We start from the raw sequence: 22341 nt of genomic DNA, 5'->3' as shown, positions 1-22341 counted from the left end.
CTCGGCGGGTGTTCCGCGGCTGCTGTCCAGAGGCGTGCTGGCGGTGGCGGCTGGCGCAGAGCAGCTTCTGACTTGAAGCTCCGTCCCTCCACCTGTTGCGGTGCGGTGGGAGGCGCTGCGGTCCCGCCTGCACGGCACCGCACTTTCTGTGTTTGGGGGGTTTTAGGTTGCTTAGTGAAACTTAAAGATGTGGATGTCTCCCTCCCAAATCTGCCAAGGAAAGTGGTGTAATGCGGCAATTTAATTACAACAACACAACTGTAACGCTTTCTCTGTCCCGGTGACCTTCCAACCCGCAGGCTCTTGGTGGTTTAAGGGACTTGTAAAGGCTCTGAAAATGTAATTAACCAAAGCAGGCTTAATTTCAGTAAGCTTCAGGTTCCCATGGTGTCCAGCCCCGATGCTAGAAACTTTGAAAATCCCACTGACTTTCTCTGCTCCTAATCTGTTCTCCTGTAATCGTTGATTCTGGTGTCCACTCTCAGTCTCTTAGTGTTTTGGCATTGAATAAAGGCATCTTATTTCTGCTTGGCGTTTCTGATAACACTCATCTTGACAGGACTGTAATTCAGTGAGGACAGATGGTTGGTCGAGTGCTCAACTTTGGAGGAACGGTCTGTCCAATTTAGCGCTGGACAGAGACTTGAGAAGTTTTCTTACGGTTCTTGCTCTATGCATTTTCTTGCAGAATGATCTGAGGTGCACCGTACAGGTGAGAAAACAGACAATAAACTCTTCTTTCTGTAAACTTAGCCTAAGGATTATGGACAGGGATAATTTATGATAACGACCCTATGTATTGCTTGACGCTATGCAGCCTTAACCTCAGTTGAATTTCTTGGTGCTTCTAAGACCCCTTTTTCAGGAGTCTTTCACAGGATAATAGCAGGTCCCTATCTAATTTGGGGATATTTGAGGAAAAAAAAAATCATTTTTCTGTGATAACAGTTTTCCTCTTCGATTTGTTTTCAGGGGCCTTAGGGGGAATAGTGTGGAGGTGTGGCTTGTAGTGTCCTCAGCAAGCAGGTTGTATCTAGCCCTCTATTTCTCATCTGGTCTGAGCTTGGTGGGTATGCCTGAGTAATAACTTGTTCATCCCTAATAGGCTATACTGTATAAATGAGAAGTATTCTGTCTGAGAGCAGGTAACCTCTGAGAATACAGTGCTGGAGAGGAAGAGGAATCAGATTTTTGTATTCTGAGATTTTTCAGAATTGCTAGACCTGTATTTCTTGGTGTAATGCATTTCTTGAAGGTGGATAGCCTCAGTTTCTTTCACAGGTCTGCTCTCTCTTCTTTTTGAATATCAGTCTTTCGAGGACAATCTCACCATTAGTGGCGCAGAGGCCTTCTCTGCATCTCCTGACAGTCTGTAACAGCCTTTTCATACCTTTCTATCTCCTTGATTCTCTGTTTCCAAGCTTTAACAGAAAAAACATGTTCTTCGTCCTTCCGCATAAAGCTAAAAATCTTGTTTTTCTGCTGTGTTTAATGTAGGACTAAACTGTTAAATACAATTTGTATAAATGATGCTGTGTAAATTAAAGATAGTGTAATCATGGTTGTTTTGTCAGCGCTGCAATGAAAGTGCAGTTCTTACAGTGTAATTGCATTGTGTAGGTGTGTATTTTGGCTTTGTTTTCAAACTCCTACTTTGATATTGTTACAGTGAGACGTGACCTGGGGTGTGTATTACTGCAGGTATTGCACAGCTCTTAGTGAAAGTGAACGGAGAAATCCAATGCTAAAAATGAACTGTTGGGTTCAGAACTATTTTTATGGGTTTGTATATTTTAGGTATTTCATGTTTGCTGTTTTGTTGTTACATATGTAAAGATATCCATGGCAGGTTTGGTTGCATAATTATTGCAGAGGACATTTCTGAGATTTGAAGTTACTTTTATGATACTGCAGTACTCTGCTTGGGTGCCGGTTATGCAGTGAACAGGCTGTACCTGCACAGAACACACAGCAAATGAGCATATGCTGGAGCAAACGGTGAACGTGACATTGCTAAATACATTGCTAAGTGGAACTCGGAGCCCCAGTTTTAGTGCTGTTCTTTCTCCCTCAGTTTCAACATTTTATCAACATGTTTATCATCTGCTCATGCAAAACAAACAGCTCTTTGATGTACAATATAGTAAAAAATCAAAAATACTTTAAACAGACTGTATGGTTTGTCTTCTGAAAAGAGTAATTCTCCTATTTCTTCCTTACACGATCATTGTATTTTCCTCCTGCAGAAGATTTTTCAGAAAATAATACTGAACATATGCTTCAAGGATGTCTCTCTCTCTCATAATAAAATGGGGTGGACAGGAGTATACGATAACCTCACTATCAGAAGAAGACACAGTGTTGGATCTGAAGCAGTCTCTTAAAGGCCTTACTGGAGTGTTACCAGAGCGTCAAAAACTACTTGGACTTAAAATGAAGGGTAACTATTCATATTTACTATTTGTCGTGGATGTGCCTGAGATGTTTATGGACGAACATCCTCTAAACCTAGCCAGGATGTGTATACTAACAGGGCATCTACCTCCCAGATCTAGCTTTTGAATGAACATAGGAATTTTGTACATCACTGGATATTGTTTATTATTGATACATCTACCTGGTCATTTTTTAATGGCTGACATGGAAGTGTGGCAAACATATGTCAAAAGAAGTTAAATTGCTGCTAGCCAGACAAGCAATGTATCTGTATATGGAGGAGGACAGTAATACAGCTTGGGGTATTCTGGTGTTTGATGGGTAGCTTATTTCAATTAAGCGTGAAATGTATTGACAGTTTTCTAAAAGTCTCTCTACCCCAGTAAAAAAAATTATCTGCTCGCATTATAGGCAAACCTGCAGATGATGATGTTAAGCTTGGAGCTCTCAAGTTGAAACCAAATACTAAAATTATGATGATGGGCACTCGTGAAGAGAGTTTGGTAAATATTTTACTTGTTTATTAGCTAAAAAAGGAAAAGATGCTTATATATATGTCTCCTCATTAGGATTTAAAATTTTTAATGTTCTGGTAATCGTTTGAAAAATAGTAGTACAGTAGATTTCTGCTGGTGTTTATTTTTCTATGTAAAGTAAGCTTTTCTGCAGAACTCTGATAGCAGTGTATTCATCTCCTGTATCGTTCTGGACTTAAAGTACAAACCTATTATTATGATATTCACTGACTTCTCTCAAATCTGAACAATCATCAGTATACTTTAGTAGTTCTTTCCACTAGTAAAGTGAAATAATTTTGGTTAAACAGTATTTTTTTTCCTGTAATGTGCAGGAACAGAAACTTAATACCCATTGTTATTTTCCTTCAGTGATCCTAGTTATCTTTTATTATTATTCCTCTAGGAAGATGTCCTTGGGCCACCTCCTGATAACGATGATGTTATCAATGACTTTGATATTGAAGAGGAAGTTGTGGAAGTAGAAAATAGGTTAGGAGTTTTAGCTATTAAAAACAGTCCTGTTTATAGAACGTACAGTATGCATTTTAATTAACTGTAACTTTTTGCACTGTTATATTAGGGAAGAAAACCTACTAAAAATTTCCCGCAGAGTTAAAGAATACAAAGTGGAAATTCTGAATCCTCCTAGAGAAGGAAAAAAGCTGCTGGTGCTAGATGTTGATTATACACTATTTGGTGAGATTTTATGCAACTTGTGGGTTTTGTTTGTTTAAGAGGTCAGTTTATTTGCCAGATAGCATTTCTTGATTTTCGCTTTACAAATCTTCTTCAGTAACTTTGGTATGTGCTGTACTGTATAACTTCTGCTTTGTGATATTGTGGGGTCTTCTGCTTGTATTTCAAAAAGCATTGGGCTTTGTAAGTTGCATATTGTTGATTTTAGTGCAGCAACTATTTACTTTCTGCAAGAAGACATAAAAAAGTAGTAATTTAGTATTTTATCCAAATAATCTTTCTCTTGACCAACTTGTATCTTGGACATCACAGTGGCAGGGCCAATCTCGGTCTGTACCTGATTGACTCCACTTTTGGGGGGTGTGGGAGCTTGATTCCAAATTTTATTTCCAGATCATTACTAAACATGCACAAAAACATATTTTACTTGAAAATTCTGTCAGACTGGGTTTTTTTGGAAGCCAGAATTTTCCTTCTGACTTAATTTTCTGGGGTGGAGGTGTGTCATGGCAAGCTTGACTATAAGCAGTAAATAATAGCTTGCTTTATTGCTTTTCCCTAGCTTTCCTTTTTGATATTTGTTTACAATCTGAGATCAAAATTCAACCTATTACTGAGTTTAAAATTTTTATTTAGAGGTCTTCTGCTAGCAGAATTTGACAGCAGTTTTCTAATTGGAACAGGCAACGTTTGCACGTCTGAAATAAGCTTGATATATTTTCACAAAATTAGCTGGACTAGGTTTGAAGGAATCTGTTTCATATCTGGGCTGTTACAAATTTGCTAAGGTGCACAGATGAACTATTTGGCCTGACTCTTCAAAGATATTCAGACCCACAGATCTCTGATTTCATTATTAGCTAAGCCCTCAAATACCTGTAAGGATCAACAGATAAATATCCCCTCTGCTTCTTCTCTCCACCTTAAAAATGGGAATGGTAGTTTGCTATGAATTCATTCATGATTTTAAGGTGCCCCAGTGCTTCCCTCATGAAACTCTTCAGGCCTCTGGATAGATAGGAAAGTCAGCCTGAACTTTAATAACTTAACTTAAACTTTAATAATGAATTGCTTATCTCTTAATATTCTTTTTAGACCACAGATCATGTGCTGAAACTGGGGTAGAACTGATGAGGCCATACCTTCATGAATTCCTGACATCTGCATATGAGGATTATGATATTGTAATTTGGTGTAAGTTTTATACTCAATACCTAAGACTATTGTAAATTGTCATTCAGAGCCGAGACTCCAGGTGGGAGGTTTTTATATTGCTTTTTAGTGTGAATCACAAGATCTAAAACAATACATGAATGCTTAGCTGTAATACATTCAGCAGAAATGTTCACACAGCTATTAGAGCTATTTTAGCAAAATAGTAATTCTTATGTGAAAAAACACCACGTATTGCTCACATGAATGGATTTAATCACATTATAAAGCTCAACATCACTTTACTGAGTATTACTTTGTACAAACAAGTGCTTGAGGTAACAGAGTTGTATAATCAACATTCAAGCACTCTTTGATAGCTATCTTTACAAATAATCTCAATCTAGACAATAAGTAGTGAACTGCCAAATGAACCAAACCCTCCCGTCTACAGGGATGGTTGCTCGTTTGCCTTTCCAGGCTCTTTCACTTCTGTCCAACAGCTGGAGAACAGACTTTAACCAGTGCAGAGTTTAAACCATATTAAAATTGTATTACAAAATTTAGTTTTCATAGTCTGGAACAATGTTTCCACATACTCTTAGATCACTTTGTCCTTTCCAGGCCTTATGTATTCTTATCATTGCTTCCAGGAGAAAATCTTGCACAGGCAGTATGGTTCCTCAAACCGGGTGTAGCCCACTTCTTATGGTCCTGCAGACTGTACTTCAGTAACAGCTGATCTAGAAAATGGTTTAAATGCATGCAGAGCTTCATTTAGTTGTTTATTTGAAAAGTAAGCTTTTCCAAATAAAAATAAACTTCCATGAAGGAAGACTGTCTTCAAGTGAACCCAAAAAGCTGTAACAAGGATGGGTCTTTCTGAAATCAAGTTTTGTGTAAAAATTTGATAAGTTAAGAGAACAGTTTTTTGGCTTGTTTCTTTTTTGCCTGTCAATGACTTATTTTGATAAAGTATTCTTTCTGTTTTCTCTCTTTTGTTTCAGCTGCTACTAATATGAAGTGGATTGAAGCTAAAATGAAAGTAAGTTGTTCTGAAAATGTGTAATTTGTTTCTAGTCTGGCTAGCTGTTCATATAGTTGGATTCATGCTCAGCATTATAGAGCAGGTTAGCAACTGGGGAGGTTATCTGAATCAAAACCTGAGTTTTTTAAATCTTCATAGTCACTTTAAATTATCTTTGTCACAAAAGTAGATTAAATCTAATTTTGGAATTCCAGACAAACTATGAGTAGGTGCTAAATTTAGCAGAACTAAACACAAGTCAGTCCCTGCTGAAACTTAGATTAGTCACGCAGCCTTCACAGTTGCTTTCATCTTACCTCTAGTCTTTAAGTGTAATATCATTTTTTTTAAGGGAGCAGACAGATGTGGCATGCTAGAGGAGGTTATCAAGAGGAAACTCTTTTCACATTTATCTTGTACCTCTTGCAGCTGTGTGGTTCTGTTACTTCCTCTGCCTTATTAAACATCGGTTGGACTCGATGATCTTGGAGGTCTCTTCCAACCTTAATGATTCTATGATTCTATGATCTGTAGGGGCTCTTCTTTCAGTCCTAGTTTCTTCCATGCCTAAATCAGGCAACTAGCCAGTTTTGTACAGCTGACCTAGTGGTAAATATATTTACAGTCAGGCTTAGCTGTAAATATAATGAGCTTATTAAGAATTGCTGCATGTTTGGTTGGTGGGTTGGGGTTTTTTATGCTTATAAATGAAAGCTTCTTTCCATTTCAGGGAAAACTTTTCCAAATTTAAGCTTTTGTATCTCTGCTCTTTCTTATAGACTAACCATTTTTTTCAGGTTTTAACAGAGCAAAGCACATTTTCCAGTGTTCTCTTCCTCAAAATAATGAATTGCTACAATTTTTCTAAACAAACAAAAATGCCTCAGAGTGATCTCAGAAATGAGAACCTTTAATCAGAACTATGAAGTAGAGTTAGTGCAAGTAAAATCAGTGTTGAGCCTTGCAAACATTGCACTTCTTGTGGCAGTGTTACATCTCTGTTTATGTTGTGTCTGTCAGTGTAGTGCTAGGATTTAATCTTGTGGAAAACCTTTCTATGCCTACTCCTGGATCTTGATCAGTTGAGATTCCTACCGCTAGATGCCAACTGCTGTTTCTCCTCAAACTGATAGCACCAGGGGTGCTTACCTCTAAAAGTTTCACTTTTTGTCAGGGAACAATGATCCCAGCAATCCTTGGCATTAAAGTTTTTGTTTTAAACTACAAAGCAGGAATAGCATTAAAAAGAAGGGAGTATCAGATAACCAAGTTTAATCTCTCATTTACCATCTATTTATACCTGGAATTCAGACAGTTTAGAACACCTAGTTTTTTCAGTGTAACAAGACACTGACCCAGGTAGGTAGTGCTTTTCATTTGCAAGATTCACTTTTTCATGTAAAAGAAATCAATTAAGTGTGGCTGGATATCTGCAAGAGAGCTGCTGCACTGGATATTTTCTCCTTGTGTAGCTTTGCACATTACTGCTGTTGCACACACCAGAAATTAAATCAACAATATCTATCTTATAACATGTCAGCAGATTTTACTATTACTTTTCAGCTTTATAAAGGATTTGAATTTGAAATGATGCTCTCCCATCTAGTCAAAGTTGTTTGGTTTTTTTTTTCTAAAAAGGGTAAGTTTTCCTTAGAGTCTTTGTTTCAGGAGTTATCAAACCTTTAAAGTGCAAACTGACAGATTTCAGATTAACATTGGCTATCTTGGCCATGTACACACGGCCTCCTACAGGAGGAAAGGGTAACAATGAACTGTTACCGTATATTTCATCTTTGATTGGGCTGTGATTTGTTGCAACTTACTGGAAGGAACAAATAGCAGACAGTACACAGTTGCTATCCTTGCTATAGATATTGAGTAAAGTTGAGGCATGTAGAACTTGTGACAGATTATGCATGAAGGTATGAGCCAGACCTCCCTGTATTTTGCCTTTTCTGCAAAGTTGCTTAGATTTCATGCTGACATCGGTTCATAAGTTTCTGATAGTAAACACTGCAAAAATAAATTCCTGTCAGCTTTTTTCTCTCGGTAGAATGGTGTACTTTTATGATTCTCATTGGATAAAAAAAATTTAAAACCCCCCAGATACCTATTTTTAGTGTCTCAGGTAATCCTCAGCAGCTCACCCTTTGACAAACAATGTATTATAATCGTGGTTTCAGTTGTACAGCAGTAAAACTGTCATAATTAGAAGCTTTAATAATAAATCTTTGTGATGCAGGAGCTTGGAGTGAGTACCAATGCAAACTACAAGATAACTTTCATGTTGGACAGTGCTGCCATGATAACAGTGCACACTCCTAGAAGAGGACTAATAGATGTAAGTACCTATTTTCTCCTGATCTTTTTCTACTTTCAACAGACTTGTTACCATACCCCTTTGAAATATTCAACAATAAAGTTGTGCTGGAGTTTTCATGCAAGAAAACTGTAAGAATCTTGAGAGCATAGATTATTTTTTTCCACTGAAATTCTCTATTAATGTTTTATTTTGAGTAGTACATTTGGATGATACTGCTTTCAAATCAAATACTAGATAACTGTTGCAAGAAAATTTAGTACCAACAGAAAGGTTTTCTTTAGTGTGGGGGGTATTTAGTATGTTATACTATTTCACATCTTTTCCCTTATTAAAGCCCAACTACCTGCTAGTTTTTCCGCAAAAGAATCCATTTGAGTTTGGACTCAAGTTCCTATAGACTGGTATTTTCATCTCCCGCATATGATCTGATTTACCTCAGGTGCCTTGTATGTGTTACTTTTGCAGGTGAAGCCTCTTGGTGTTATCTGGGGAAAATTTTCAGAATATTACAGCAAAAAAAATACTATTATGTTTGATGATATTGGCCGAAACTTCCTAATGAATCCACAAAATGGACTCAAGGTAATTTTAACTGGAATTTTCTTTTATTACTACTTTTTCTTATACTTCAAGTAGTACTTTCTCGTACTTCTTTGCTGTATCATAAAGAAAGACTTTTCTTAACTAGCAAAGATGCATATTTTATTATATTTTTTTATTTAGATTGCCATTTGTCTGGACTAATATCTCCCTCATCGTAGTATTAAATAAGCTGTGTTTCACTATTAAGTGAGCTTTTAAGAGACTACTAAAATCAATGAAATTGTGATTTCTGCTTAAATTATACCTGTGAGCCATAATCAAGCTGGGCATTGCTGACAGGCACCATTGAAATATGTGATGTTCAATCTCAAGAGTGGTTATATTCAGAAAATAAATCAAACAAGTGGCTGTACTTCATGGTACTATGCCAATGTAATAGCAAGCATTCTGTTCTGGGAAATAATTAATAACCTTGAGCCATTTTGACTGCAGAACAGCAAATATTTAATATTATAAAATTGTCAACCAGTCCATGCTCCATTATCAGTGCTAGTTTTGAATAAGAAGAATGCAGCTTAAATTTCTACTTCTGTATGATGGTACAGCAGTATGGTACTAAAAGAACCCTCATAAATTTCTTTAAAAAAAAAATGTTTTCAAATGCAGAAATCCAAGATGATGTTTCTTTGAAAGTATCCATGATGTGAAGAGGAGATCTAGCAATTGATGAGATCTAGCAAGATGATGTTAATTGGAACTGTACAGTGTTAGGAGAATCAGGATTAGCAAAGATCTTGCTGGGAGAGGATTATCCAGAGAGCTCCCTCTAGCTCAGATTTGAAAGATGTTTGTCAAAATGTTGTTAACAGAGCTGCAGACAAGAATGTTGAATCACTAAAACAAGGCACAGGTATAATGTATTCCAAGCTTAAAGCAGTTGTCAGAAAAGCTTTATTTCTGACATCTCTTTTCACAGAAGCTATGATTGTAGTCAAATGCTTTTTGTTGAAAAAAAGCATCTGGTTCCAGTGATGCCACACAACTCAAAGCAGAGCTGAAAACCCCTCATGTCTCCTGCAGAAATATCTATGAAATATTAGAAAATGCAGCAGTCCATTCCAGATCATTTTACCATTCTGTCTGACTGGGGGGGAAAGCTCGAAGAAGTGCAAGACAAAACAAATTTCTTCCTGGTGGGCATGCAAGGCAAAAACCCTACAGCCCAGTTGCATGAATAACAAGACAAATTGGATGTGGCCACTAACGGAACAGGTTTTTCTTCCTCTTAACTTATAAAAGAAGTTATAGCTTGGCATAGTACTGAAAATATATTATAATTAGGTGGTAAATGATAGAGAATCGGAAGCATTTTTCTTACTTTGAGCAAATGGTTATACCCAGTTTGTTTATTTTGTATAGATAAGGCCTTTTATGAAAGCACATTTAAATCGGGATAAAGACAAGGAGCTTCTAAAGCTCACTCAATACCTCAAAGAAATAGCAAAATTAGATGACTTTTTGGAGCTGAATCACAAACATTGGGAAAGGTAAGAACAAAGTCAAAATTCTTTCTTCCTTCTGTCCCTGACCCCACTGTGTTTTGCTTGAGGTTGTCTGTACAGAGACCAGAAACAACTGAGCTGATGAACTTTGACATCACTTACAGTTATGAAGGTCCTTTAGTTTGAGTAGAGTTTTAATAAGGCTATAGTGTTTGGGCTGCTTCCCTAAAATGAGATTTTGGCAGAACGGACCTTTTTTTTCGTATTTCTCCAGTATTCAGGACTGCCAATTGTTTTCAATGAAGCAATTATGCTTCCTAAGGGAAAAAGAATTTTTGAAGGAACCTGGTCCCTGGAAGAGATCTCTTTTTCCACCCCTACAGAGTTAGGCTGTCAGTTCAGATCTCAGGTCCTTTGTTACGAGGCAACTTTTCTGGCGGTTACTTCAGAGGTTGGGGGTGTTACAGCGTGGTTCTCAGGCGCTATCCAAGTTGTGTGGTATTACGGTATTCATCAGCTCTGAAATGTAAGTTACTGTGTTATGAACGAGAGTTTTCCAAATGCTTAGGGCATCAGTTAAATCCTAATTCTTGCTAGAGAATGATAAGCTGAAGTGTTTGGGGAAAATTCTTCTTAATGGTTTTATGCAACAGCCTGACATTTCAATACATGTGAAAAAAAGTGTGTGCAATATGCTATTTGAAAAACACTCATTCAGTGCTTAAAAGAACAGCCTTGCAAACTTGATACAATTTTCTTTCTTGTTTCTAATTGGAACAGAAAGTGAAACATTAAACTTTAAAAGCAGTGAAATTCACTGGATATTTCACACTGTCAGTTAAATTGGTTGGATTTTTTTTTCTAGAGTATTTACGAAGACTTCAATGTCACCACATACCAGATTGCTCCAGCTGTAGTAGTAAGAAAACTATGAGATCAGAAAACAAGCATTTTGAAGTAACTCAGATTCTCTAAAGAAGCTAGTGGAGGGCTGTTCTTTTCAGGTTATGCTGGATGACTGTTCATTAAAGTCTTGAATTTATTTGAAAGAGTGCCATATCTAATGGGCCTTTTTATCGTAAAGGATATAATAGCTACTTTTCCAACTGATGTAATTTTCAACCTCTTAGAATAAATCATCCTTCCATTTCCTTCCTCCCTTTTGTTTAAAAAACCTAAGAGAGTAACTAAAAACATGACTTCGAATTACTGTAAGATAACCTATCATGGAATTGAAAGAATGTTGAAATAAAAAAAAATCATAAGTAGTATTGATCACATTTCTAATTTTTGGTTATCAATAGGGGGATTGCTAGTGAGAAAAGAAAGCAGATTCATACTTCGAGTTTATAAAAGGTACTAGATATATTTGTGCCTACCTCTTATTTTATGAAAAACTGTACTTTTGTTTCTTTCAGGTATCTTTCAAAGAAGCAAGGACAATAACGCTAATAAAAGTGTGTGGCACTGAATTGAAGGGAACATAACTAAGATCATTGGACTTTTCCTTGCTTTTACGCTAGAGTATAATAGTGCTGGACACTGGATCCAATGCCAGAATGACTGCTATACTTGGTCTTCCAGGTGGTTGGTTGTGGGTTTTTTTAAAAGATCACAGCAATAAGCTCAAAGTGGGAGAAACAAGTCAGTTACTTTTTCTTGCATTCAGTTCTGGTGTTACTACTTAAAATACTTTCCTCTCCTTTGCTGCCGAAGTACAACCATAACCATTAAAGACCAAAACCATTCTGAAACTAGGAAAAAAATACTTAGACCAAAAAAGTTGAGTAAGGAGCCAACCTTGGCAGTGTTTGAATTGTATAAGCCCTCTATTCCCTCCATCTTTAGAAACAGTCTCCCTCTCCCATTCCAGTATTTAAGTCTATAAATTACAAGTTGTCTAAGTTTGGTATGTATTAGTATGTCAGTGTTTCTCTGTGCAAGACAGTAAGATGGGAAGGTACCACCTCTGTGGCCAATTTACCCCAGTGTGTGAACTTGTACTATAAAGCAGTGTTTACTGGAAAACGAAAGATTGAAGTTTGAGGGAGAGAAACCCACTCCTATTTGGTAAGTGAAAAGCAGTCTGCCTGAAAAATTCTCATATGTCAGATAAAGGGTTTAAACCTCAGATGGGAAAGTCACATTCCTAACAAAGCATGAACAAAACCCTTGTTCTCTTCTAGTTAAATCTCGTTAAAGTGCAAACACTGTGTTTAAATACAATATTCAGCCATACTGTTCTTAAAAATATCATTTACTTGCGCTGCTTATGCCTGCACTATAGAAGTGTGATGTGACTGCTGTTTGGCATTACCAACACTTGTGCATTATGCAGTTCATGTATTTGAAAGAAGACTGACCCTTTCAAATAAAAATGGTATATATTGTTCTTAAGGAACTATAGCAGTTGTGTAAATAATAAATACCTTTTTCATAATTTGTGTCCTGTGCTGTCTTAAATATGTAGTTTGCATAATAGAGAAGCCATCGGTAATCTTAATTTTGGTTTTTTGGGCTGTTTCTTTGGATTCCAGAGACACCAATTTTGCATCAGTAGTTAATTAAGAGACTGGTATGTGCCGCTGCAGATTAGGGCAGCGGTGTTGAATAGTAAAGCGCCTAGCTGCCCGGGAAAGGAACCTTGACAGCAAACGTCAGAATGTCAGGACAGCAGACACAAATGAGCTGTTAAGATGAGCGCGTTAGGCTCCGGCTCAGTGACCTGTCAGAAAGTACAGTTTCTTATCTCCTGCTCTTTGTGGTTTAGTGCCAACCTAAGCTGTGTTTTAAACTAGTAAACCAGAAACCTGATACATAAAAATCTTTGTTTTAGGTAGGTATGGAAGGTGAATTTCTGAAGTTTTTTCTCCTAGAGTTGTTTTCTGAACTAGGAGGCTGACTCGCTCATGTACGTACAGTGCAGATACAGTCCCTGAGGTTAGAACAGTGATCCTCTCCCTAGAAAGGCTGCAGTAGCATAGATATTGGAATATAGGACTGGTATGTGGTGTACTAGAACACCTTTCAATTTAAAGAGCTGAAAAGTCAAGGCATTGCACTTGAATCACCTGTAGAGTTTGTTACACTAGCAAGACAAGAGACAACAGAACCAAGGGAATGTATGTAAGTGTGCCTATATCTTTTTGTTCAAAGTTGGCATACAAACAGAAGTTTTACAGTGAACGAGCAATACTCCTTTCTTTTGCTTTGTACAAGGAACATTTAAAAAAAAACCAAACTTGGATTTTTTTTATTTCAGTGATGCTGGGATTTCATCCCAGATGAAATATTTCAGATATTGCTGATCTGAAATAGATGTGACCTCCCCTTTCGAGTATTTTATAAGCTGCACTGGAATATGTGAGAGTATGACCTTGACATGATGGTAACACATTACTGTTGCCGCCGAGTCATTGTGTCTTTTATGACTAATGTTGTTTCCCTTATCATATTTTATGTTTGAAGCCTAGTCTTGCAACTTGAATTTTTTTTTTCTTCAAAAGAAACCTGTGTATTTTACTGGCTATCTTCTAAAAACGCTGCAGTGATTTACTTGGCTGAGTCGATTGAGATTTATAAAATCAAAGCTGAGGATAAGGCAAGCACAAAACTGATGTTCACCAATCCCACAATACTAGAGTGAGGGTCACTCATACAAATAGGAGAGTGGCTTAAAATTGTGAAGAGCAGCAGGTAGCAATCTCCTGGAATTTGTTGCCACAGTTTGTTGTGGAGGCAGGTAGCATCAGCAGGTTCAGAAAGGAGTTAGACAACTTCATGAGCAAGCCCATAGTCAGATGCTAAAGGGAATAGGCTAGGAAGGTCTAATATCCTTAATACAAGAATTGCAGGTGTTCAGGAAGATGAGGGTGGGTCACACACAGCGGCCAAGACTGCAGGCTCCCCTTTAACCACGGCTGAGTGGAACTTCGGCCAAAGCAGCACAGCTCTTGCGTTTGTACTACATGAGTCTTCTGGGCGATAAATACAATATGATTCTGTGCCAAACTACCAGAATTTAGTATAACTGCAAGGATAAATGGCTACCTTTCTGCTTAGCCCCAAAATAATGTATTTATTGCTCATAAGTTCGGAGGAAAACACCTCTGCTGACTTTTTGTTTCTCCTTTTTAATAGGGAAGGCAGTTTTGACCTACTTGTATTTCCAAAGTATAGCTGAGCCTTGGGAATAACCATCAACAACGAAGTTTAAAGCCTTGTTCCCTGTTAACATTTAGTTTCCTTTCAGATTATATTGAGGTCCCTGAGAAGTATTTGATCAATGGCTTTCACAATCTCTCTTAAAAGAAATAGGATTAAAGCATAATCAAAGAGAGAAGTGTGCGGCTTAATTATAGAGCTCATAATTTACTGTTCTGCAAAACTCCGCAGAAGCATTAAATGGAGTCTGAAATATTCCAAACATTTTCATGTGTCAGAGACTGCACTGGGCTCCCAGTACATGTCAAGTATTTTGTATGTTGTTCTGTCTGATTATTCATACCAAAAGAGACAGTCCATTTAAAAATGAAGTTATTTCTGTAAGCTCTGGACATCTGACAACTCTAATGCCTCTCTGTGGCATGAATGCTCATCACTGGAGGTACATGGAGTGACAGCTAAAGCCAAGAACTGAACTGCAAATTCAGCTCCACAAATCCTGCTGCATGACTGAAATCTACAGCTAGTTGCCAATTTTTATTCCTGACTTGACATGCGACTGACAGCAAGGGGATGCCAAAGGGTTTAAGACAATTTTCCACTCTGTCTATTCAGGTTGTATTTAAGACAGATGTGAGAAGTGCTGAATACTTTCTTTATATCAGTAAGGTGAAGGCTAGGTAAAAATTGTGTTTCAGAGGCTAAAGAAAAGTAAACAGTTCTCCTGATTTATTAAAGCTGTTTAAAACCAGAAATGCTGGATGAAGAGGTGTTAGAGGGTAGAATCCTCCAGCACTTTGCTATTGATGTTGCAGCAGTCATGGCAAGTGCTAGCCAGTACTAGCGTGGATGACTGCTGCACCCAGTGTAGGGTGGCTGATGAAGTGCTTTAGCTGGGGGATTGATGGAGAAGGATGTCAGTGAAAAGGAAATATTGAGGGAGAGAATAACAGGACTAGAAGAGAAAAATACTGATCTATCCCAGAGAAGACAAGGTACATCTTTCAAATGTTACGAGTTTCTTGTGTAAGTGATGTTAGCAATATCTTGTGACAGCCATAAGTTACCAGACTACTATACTGACCTCTGTGCTTTGAAAGGGCTCCTCACTAATCAGGACACGGTTTAGGTATAAGCAACTCAAAAGATTCAGGGTCTGGAAGAACTGCCTCATGGCGAGAGATGAACGGTTTCAGTTTGGTTAGGTTTTCCTAGAGAATGGTGAAAAACGTCTATGATGCCTTACAGTGCTAAGTTTGACTCTCCTGACTCCTGGCTTTATCTGCTGGATGACACTATCTATCTTAGACCTTTATTTCCCAGCCCAGCTGTATTATCCACTCCGGATCCTCTATACCGCAATCCCCTGTGATCTTTTAGATCCCCAATAATCACACAAGGCCTCAACCTCACTGTTCATACATCAGCCCTTTTCTGATGGTCTTTTATAGTAGAGGATTTAAAAATGAACTATTTATATACCAATGAGCTTTCTCATACATCCCTGAGCTTCCTTATTTATGAAGTTTGCTCATCTCTGGAGATCTTTTGATGCTGTGAGCACTTGGATGCTCATCTAGTTCTCAGGAGTCTGTGAAAAGCTTGGCATGTTTCCTTGCCGCACAGACGCATTCAATGCCATGCCATTAATTTCTATGTCTCTCCTAGCAAATAGTTTTCCCACCAATTCATTTTCTGTTAAGAAATAATGGATATAGGTCAAAGGGAGCTTGTTCTCAAATTGCATAATGCTCTCAGCATTATGGGTGGGGTGGTGGGCACAGCAAAGTGCATCATTAACACTTGATTGATAGTTGGGTTGTTTTTTTTTCTTTCAGCTGTCTAGTTGGAATTGCACACCCACTCTGCTCACACAACACCAATTTTCAAGGTGTTTATATATCAGAAAAGAGCAGCTCTTATCACTTTCACCATGGCAGGGGCCAGGGTTGGCTGCAGCTCCTGTGTGCAAGGGGACTAAGTGACCTGGAACAGAGCCTGCATGGGCACTGTTGCCGAGTGATGTCCCCTCCTTCCCTTGCAACACACCGGAAGATTTTTACTTCGGTGTTATGAAACACTAAGGTTATTGCATCAGATTTTTGGTGACTAAATATCTTCACCTGTGGTGTGAAAGCATTTGGTATTTAACAACTAGAGCCTTGTTCTTCACTATTTATGCTGCTCTTGAGAGGACAGCAAGTCAAACTCTGGATCAGAGCTTCAGTCAAGTCGTAGTTCAATATAAATGCTCAAGCCAAACATCTCAACCTTCAGATTTGATTGGAATTTTTATCTCCAGCAGTCTGAGCTAATACTTCTTTCTACTTGCTACAAGATCAACCCCTGGATCTGCCATGCTTCTTCCTGAAGATAGACCACGGAGCCAGACAGCTGGGCATGAGTGGCTAATTCACAGGTTGTTCAGAAAAGTTGTTTAAATTGTTTCATATTGGAGGGAAATGTCCACAGTTGAATAAAAAAATTGAACAAGCTCAGCTTTGACACCCAGAGTTGCGTTTGAGCATGTTCTCAGAAATATTGCAGTTATAAAACCTCCTTCCTGTCTTTGTTTCCAGTGCTCTAGAGTTTTCCCCTCATTTCTTAAACTTCTTGGTGTGGATGTATATCATGTCTCTCAATTTGTGCTTTATTGGCACAGTGGACTCTAAATGCTCCGTAGGAGGCAGTGTGCTGTGGTATTGTAATGACTGAGCGCTTTGATGAACTTTGTACATTAATGATGTGTTACAAGCCAAGAGCTCCACTGGTAAGCATCAAAACTTTCTTCTTCAGGTGTTTTCCCCTAGTTTGGGTCACACTGGAAGAACAAATGGTGGCACAGGAAGAATAATGTTAATAATTTAACAAATTCTAGTAAAACTTTAAGATACCCTGCTTCCTAGAGCAAGGTGAGATGGCTCTAGAACCGTGTTTTGCAAGGCTTCCTGATTCCTTACCCTGCTTTCTGTATTCAGTCCACATTTTATGCCATACATGGGTACACAACATGTGAGAGTAGTGAAAACTGCAAACACCAGTTTACTAGGTGAGCATGAGCAGAATTTCAAGCATGTGCCTAAAGCGCAACTGATACCAGTGTAACTTTTGGGTCCCTCTGCTGTCCTAATGATGGATATTCCTTGAATCAGGACCAAAATGAGCACAGTTTTGGTCAAGTGTATTAAACTGCCTCAGAGATGAAAGTGATAAAGTGATGTGGCTTTTTAAAAATCTGATTAGTCCCTTACAGATGTATCTAGACATAACAAGTATGTTGTAAAGCCTTTTTCTATGACAAAGGGTAACAAATCAAAAACTAAATATTTTGTGTCCGACACTTGAAAAGAAAGAAAGTCTGAGCTTCAGATACAGGTGGGTTTGTAATTCCATCTCAGCAATATCCCCACCCCCAAAAATAGTAAGTTAGTTGAGATAAACACATTCAGAAGCTATTAAACTACTTCAGTTTGAATTTAGTGAGTAGCTGCAGTTGGAAGAAAGCAGGCAAAAAAATTGAAAATTCTGATTTCTTTAAACAGAATCAAAATATTGCATTTTGTATGTGCATTTCTACTTTCAGGTAGTCCTAAATTTTAAGAATTTAAGTAACCTAAATTGAGGGGTTTTTTTCCTTAACCTGATATGATTGGTTTGGTTGTTTCACTGAAAAATATCAAACAACCTCCTGAAAAGATATTTGCTTTAGGTAGACAAAAATTGAGTAAATTTAGGTAGATTTAGTTCTGCAATTAGTAAACTATATAATATATGGTTTTATGGAACTGAAATGCACCCATGCAGCATTGAGTTGGTACCGTTGTCACTGATAAAACTGAATTCATGGCTTGTTACTCATTACAGCAATCCCTGACCAAGTTATATGACAGTTTGTCTGGTTTTAACCTTAGAGATGCTGTAAAATAATTGCCCAGTTAAACTTACATCACTGATGCAGAACCATTCGTTACTCTCCAATGCATGGAAAGATGTGTTGAAGTGCACACACCGAGCGCCCCACAGCTCAGTGCTGGTCCAGAAGCCTCAGCTGGGAGCCTGACTGCACAGCTGGGGGTCAGAGATAAAGGTGAGTTAGGGAGAGACCAGCAGGGAAAAATGCTTGTCCTCATCTCTGCTCACCCTGCAGTTAACCCAGCACATTGCATGCAGAGGTTACAGGCAGCCGGCTAGATGAAAACATCAAAATGAGCAGTAATCTTGTGAGATTAACATATAAAATCCCTTAATGGATATGGTAGCAACACAGATAATTATAGACCCAGAGAGCATGACTCAGTCAAGTACAGGGCACAATTCCAGAAACTATGAAGGGAAAAAAAAAAGAGCCACAGTATTGCCTCCAAAGAAACTTGAATCAAGCCAGAGAGCAGCAACAGCACTAAACTATCAGACTATTTAGGCAGTAAGCAGCGCAAACAGAGACTTATGGGCAGAGTTTCCAGCACTAGTCAATCTTTCACAAGGATCAGTTGAGCTTTACAACCCCTCCTGCTTTGCCTTTGCAGAGGGTTGAGCAGAAGCCTTGGTCCAGGCGTGAGACAAGCACCATAACAAAGTGCTAAAGGCTGGGAAGGAAACCAGACAGGAGCTTTTGAGCTAAAGTTTCTGCTAAAGCCAATTAACATGCAATAGCTGGATTGCACCAGCTTTGCAAGGGTGGGAAATGGCACAGAGTGACCTTATCTTACCTACCAGAGACAGCACTGGGCAGGGTGTTCACGCAGCCAGAGTGTCGAACAGTCTCTCCAGCCCTACAACAAGGACCTAGCAGCAAGAGTATTTGCCCAAACTGTTCCTTGACCCATGGATCAGTGCTGTTTCTCCTGTTCCTAAGTCAGAATGAAACATGGGCACAACAGGACTTTCTCAAGACAACACAGATGTGCCCTGAAAGCAACAGAGCAACGCTGGAGGGGTATCCACAGGTCCATGCTGTCCTGCCTCCCCTCAGCCCCTGCTCATGCTGCAGGGATGCAATAGCTGGCCAGAGGGGTCCATACCCACAGTCATGTCCTAAAGCAGAGTGCCACAGACACCTATCTCCCCATGACCATCATGTCTGCTTTCATCCCCATATCTAGTGTCTGATACCTTCTCCTATTGCTAAGGGAAAGCCCTTCAGGCTGATCTTCCGGAATACTTCTGCTCATTTTGATTCCCAGTCTCCGTGCTGGGTGCAGCCACTCACCTTTACCTACAACACAGAAAATGCAGCAAAACCCTTCGGGGTCACTACTGGGTGGGCATAGCAAGCCTCTGACTGCCCCAGGAAGCCCAGCTTTCCTGCTTGCTGGCACAGTGCTTTACCCTGAGGCTGCTCCTCTACCCCAGACATCCTCTCATTGACCCCATACCTGCCCCTAAACCCCACACTCCCTCTTTTTAAAGGCGGCCCCATGATCCTTTCCAGTTCTCCTATTTTCATCACCTTTCCAGTAGCCGTGACAGAGCCATGGCACAGCAGGGAAGCTCAAGTGCTTTTCACTTCATTCTTAAGAAAGCACCATCACCGAAAACTATTCATTTGCTAAGAGCAGCGGTTAAGGCTAGTCTCTAATTACACCGTATCATGCCTCCTGTCTCAACAGCATGGATCTGCTTTCAAGGGGAGCTGGGGTTTGACTGGTCAAAGCTGAATGGTTGAACTGCATACAAGTTGGCTCAGCTAACCTTCACTGCCCCACAAGAGACTCAGCTTACTGAATTTAACTTTATGCAAGAAGCACCAAGGTTCCCCAATCTATCTGGGAATAGAAATGCTTTCACATTTTCTGCAGCATGAAGGTATGTGCAGCTGTGCCAGTGCTTTCCTCTCCTGGTATAGCTGATAAAACAGCTTTTCCACCCCAAGGGCTGTCTGTACACCCACATAAATAGCTCTCCCCACCATGGTATGTGTGGCTTTATCTGCTCCTTACATTCTCCTTTATCCCTGTCCTATGTTGACTTCCATTTTCCAGAAAGGGGAAATGAAATTTATTAATACTTCCCCCATAATGTATTTTCCCACAAGTTCACCATAAAAATCATATTAAGAAGCAGGACATGGACTGCATATTACAGGACAGTAACCATTATTCTCTTTGCTATAGAGGCTCCCTGCCAATGCCCTCAGCTCCCCAACCTAGTCTTTCTGTCATAGCAATAGCAGCGCAGCTCCCCAGGAGCCATCCCAGCTGTGCTGCTGTTTCTCTACCAGGGGAACTCCACAGTGCCTGCTGGGGGGCCAGCAGCAAAGTCCTGGTTTTAAAAACCTATCAGATACAGCTATTGTTATAGTGAAGCCAACGGTAAAACTCTGGCATTACAAACAAGTCCTGGTGTCACCAGCCGTGGCTAGTACAGTCCTAGGTAAAGGGCAGGGTCACCCCACTGCCCGTCACAGCTGGTCTGTGCAGCCTGCCCACGAGGGCTGGAAAGCTCCCTGGTCTTCCACGCTGCTAAAGTACCAACTGTTCCTGCTCACATTGATTCGATACCTCCCCACATACCCAGGGACAGAGTCCTGCATCCAGACAGGAGGAACAGGAACTACCTTCTCGTACTGACTTTTGAGATAGCTACTTTATTGCCTGCAGTCAGGTTTCCAAATAAACACGACTGACTCCCCTGCAGCTCCAGGATGAGCTCCCCAGACACCCACAGTCCTCTTACAAAAAGTGTGACTGCGGTCTGTCTGTGGATGGGACATGAATGGTTTCTTCTGCCACCACCCCAGTCCCCCTGCCCTTCTCTGTACATGCCCATCTGATGCCTTACGCTGTGTACTCTGGAACAGAGACCATTCCCTAGAGTGCAGCGCTGGGGCTGGCAATAAGTTATCACAACAGACAATTTTTTTGGAGCAGTGAGCAGATAATCCATGTACCTGAAATTTCATGTTAAAAGTAGGCTGTGAGTAGTTGCTACCTGCCCCAGGGGTGCCAGCGGGGCAGAGCTTGGCCAAATGGAGAGGAACAAGCACATGCACCTGCAAAAGCCCCTGTTTTAACTTGTGAGGTTTTTCTCCAACCCAAAAAGCCAAAAAGGAGATGCAGAACCTGCTTGTCAAAGACCCCAAAGCACCCTGCCAGGGTGCAGGGCTGCCTCTCAAGGCAGGGCTGATGCCAACAGGAAGGCTGCAAACCCTAGCACAACTGGAGCAACTGGAGGAGTGGAGCCCCACCGAGGCAGGAATAAAGCCTGTTATCAGAGCATGGCAGGAGGATCACATTTTTGTCTCAGCACCTGTGACACCTGCCAGGCTCCTGGAGCTACCAGGTGAATGTTTGCATGTCATGACCCAGGGCTAATCAGACTTGCAAACAAAACAGGGACTGGGATTTAGTCCACTGGAAATGTTTGTCCCCTGCGATAGAACATCATGCTGATTTTTTCAAACAAGTTTGTTATTCTATCTTTGAGTTTTCTCAGCCTTCTCCTTGAATCATGATTTGACCTCATATTAGAGGGGCTTAAACTATATAAATATATAGTTATACACATATTTTTAGGAAGGTAGAAGTTTATGTCTCACCTAATCACTACACTCCAGGAGCTGGGGCTTTACAAAAGACCCCATAGCAAGAATCACAGCCTGGTGTCAGAAGCTCAAAGCTGAACTGCGCTGAAGAGACACGGTACCACCGATAAAACCACACGGACTGCGGCAGCATCCAGTGTCCGTCCTTGGTATTGCACCCTGCCCCCCTCCATCGCCCTGCGATTTGGTCACAAGAGGAGGAGCATCATCATCCTGCCAGGTCCTGGGGAGACGACACCAAGGCCTGGACCATCCCAGAGGGTTAGCAGGTGCTGGACAGGCCACCGACACGCAACAGCAATCAGCAGAGCACCCTCAGCAGCAGAAAGTCCTCTGAAACCCTGTTAGGGTAGAGGGGGCTTGCACCAACTCTGCAGCTGCGCCACGCCATAGCTGCTCAGATACAAGGGTAAGCAATGGCTTTCTCTTTTCACACA

The 22341-nt window shown here is 39.9% G+C and overlaps 1 protein-coding gene across 1 annotated transcript; it reads left to right on the top strand.

Moving 5' to 3' along the window:
• Positions 1-636: 636 nt before the first annotated feature.
• Positions 637-12637, top strand: UBLCP1 (ubiquitin-like domain containing CTD phosphatase 1). Its single transcript, XM_009333514.1, has 11 exons — positions 637-712; positions 2247-2440; positions 2848-2939; positions 3358-3443; positions 3535-3650; positions 4746-4844; positions 5810-5847; positions 8072-8170; positions 8618-8734; positions 10115-10242; positions 11616-12637. Exons 2-11 carry the CDS (start codon positions 2287-2289, stop codon positions 11641-11643), a joined length of 957 nt encoding a protein of 318 aa, XP_009331789.1. The 5' UTR covers positions 637-712; positions 2247-2286; the 3' UTR covers positions 11644-12637.
• Positions 12638-22341: the final 9704 nt, after the last annotated feature.

Source organism: Pygoscelis adeliae, unplaced genomic scaffold (assembly GCF_000699105.1).
Source record: "Pygoscelis adeliae isolate BGI_AS28 unplaced genomic scaffold, ASM69910v1 Scaffold431, whole genome shotgun sequence".
Taxonomy (NCBI): Eukaryota; Metazoa; Chordata; class Aves; order Sphenisciformes; family Spheniscidae; genus Pygoscelis; species Pygoscelis adeliae.
Note: the sequence above shows the minus strand (reverse complement) of the source record. Positions and strands in the feature narration are given on the sequence as shown.

Excerpts from the sequence above, each read along its gene's own strand:
- UBLCP1 (XM_009333514.1), top strand. The coding sequence starts at position 2,287 with ATGTCTCTCTCTCTCATAATAAAATGGGGTGGACAGGAGTATACGATA. Across the intron at positions 4,845-5,809 it reads TTATGATATTGTAATTTGGT|CTGCTACTAATATGAAGTGG; the intron begins GTAAGTTTTATA and ends CTTTTGTTTCAG. Across the intron at positions 5,848-8,071 it reads GGATTGAAGCTAAAATGAAA|GAGCTTGGAGTGAGTACCAA; the intron begins GTAAGTTGTTCT and ends TTTGTGATGCAG.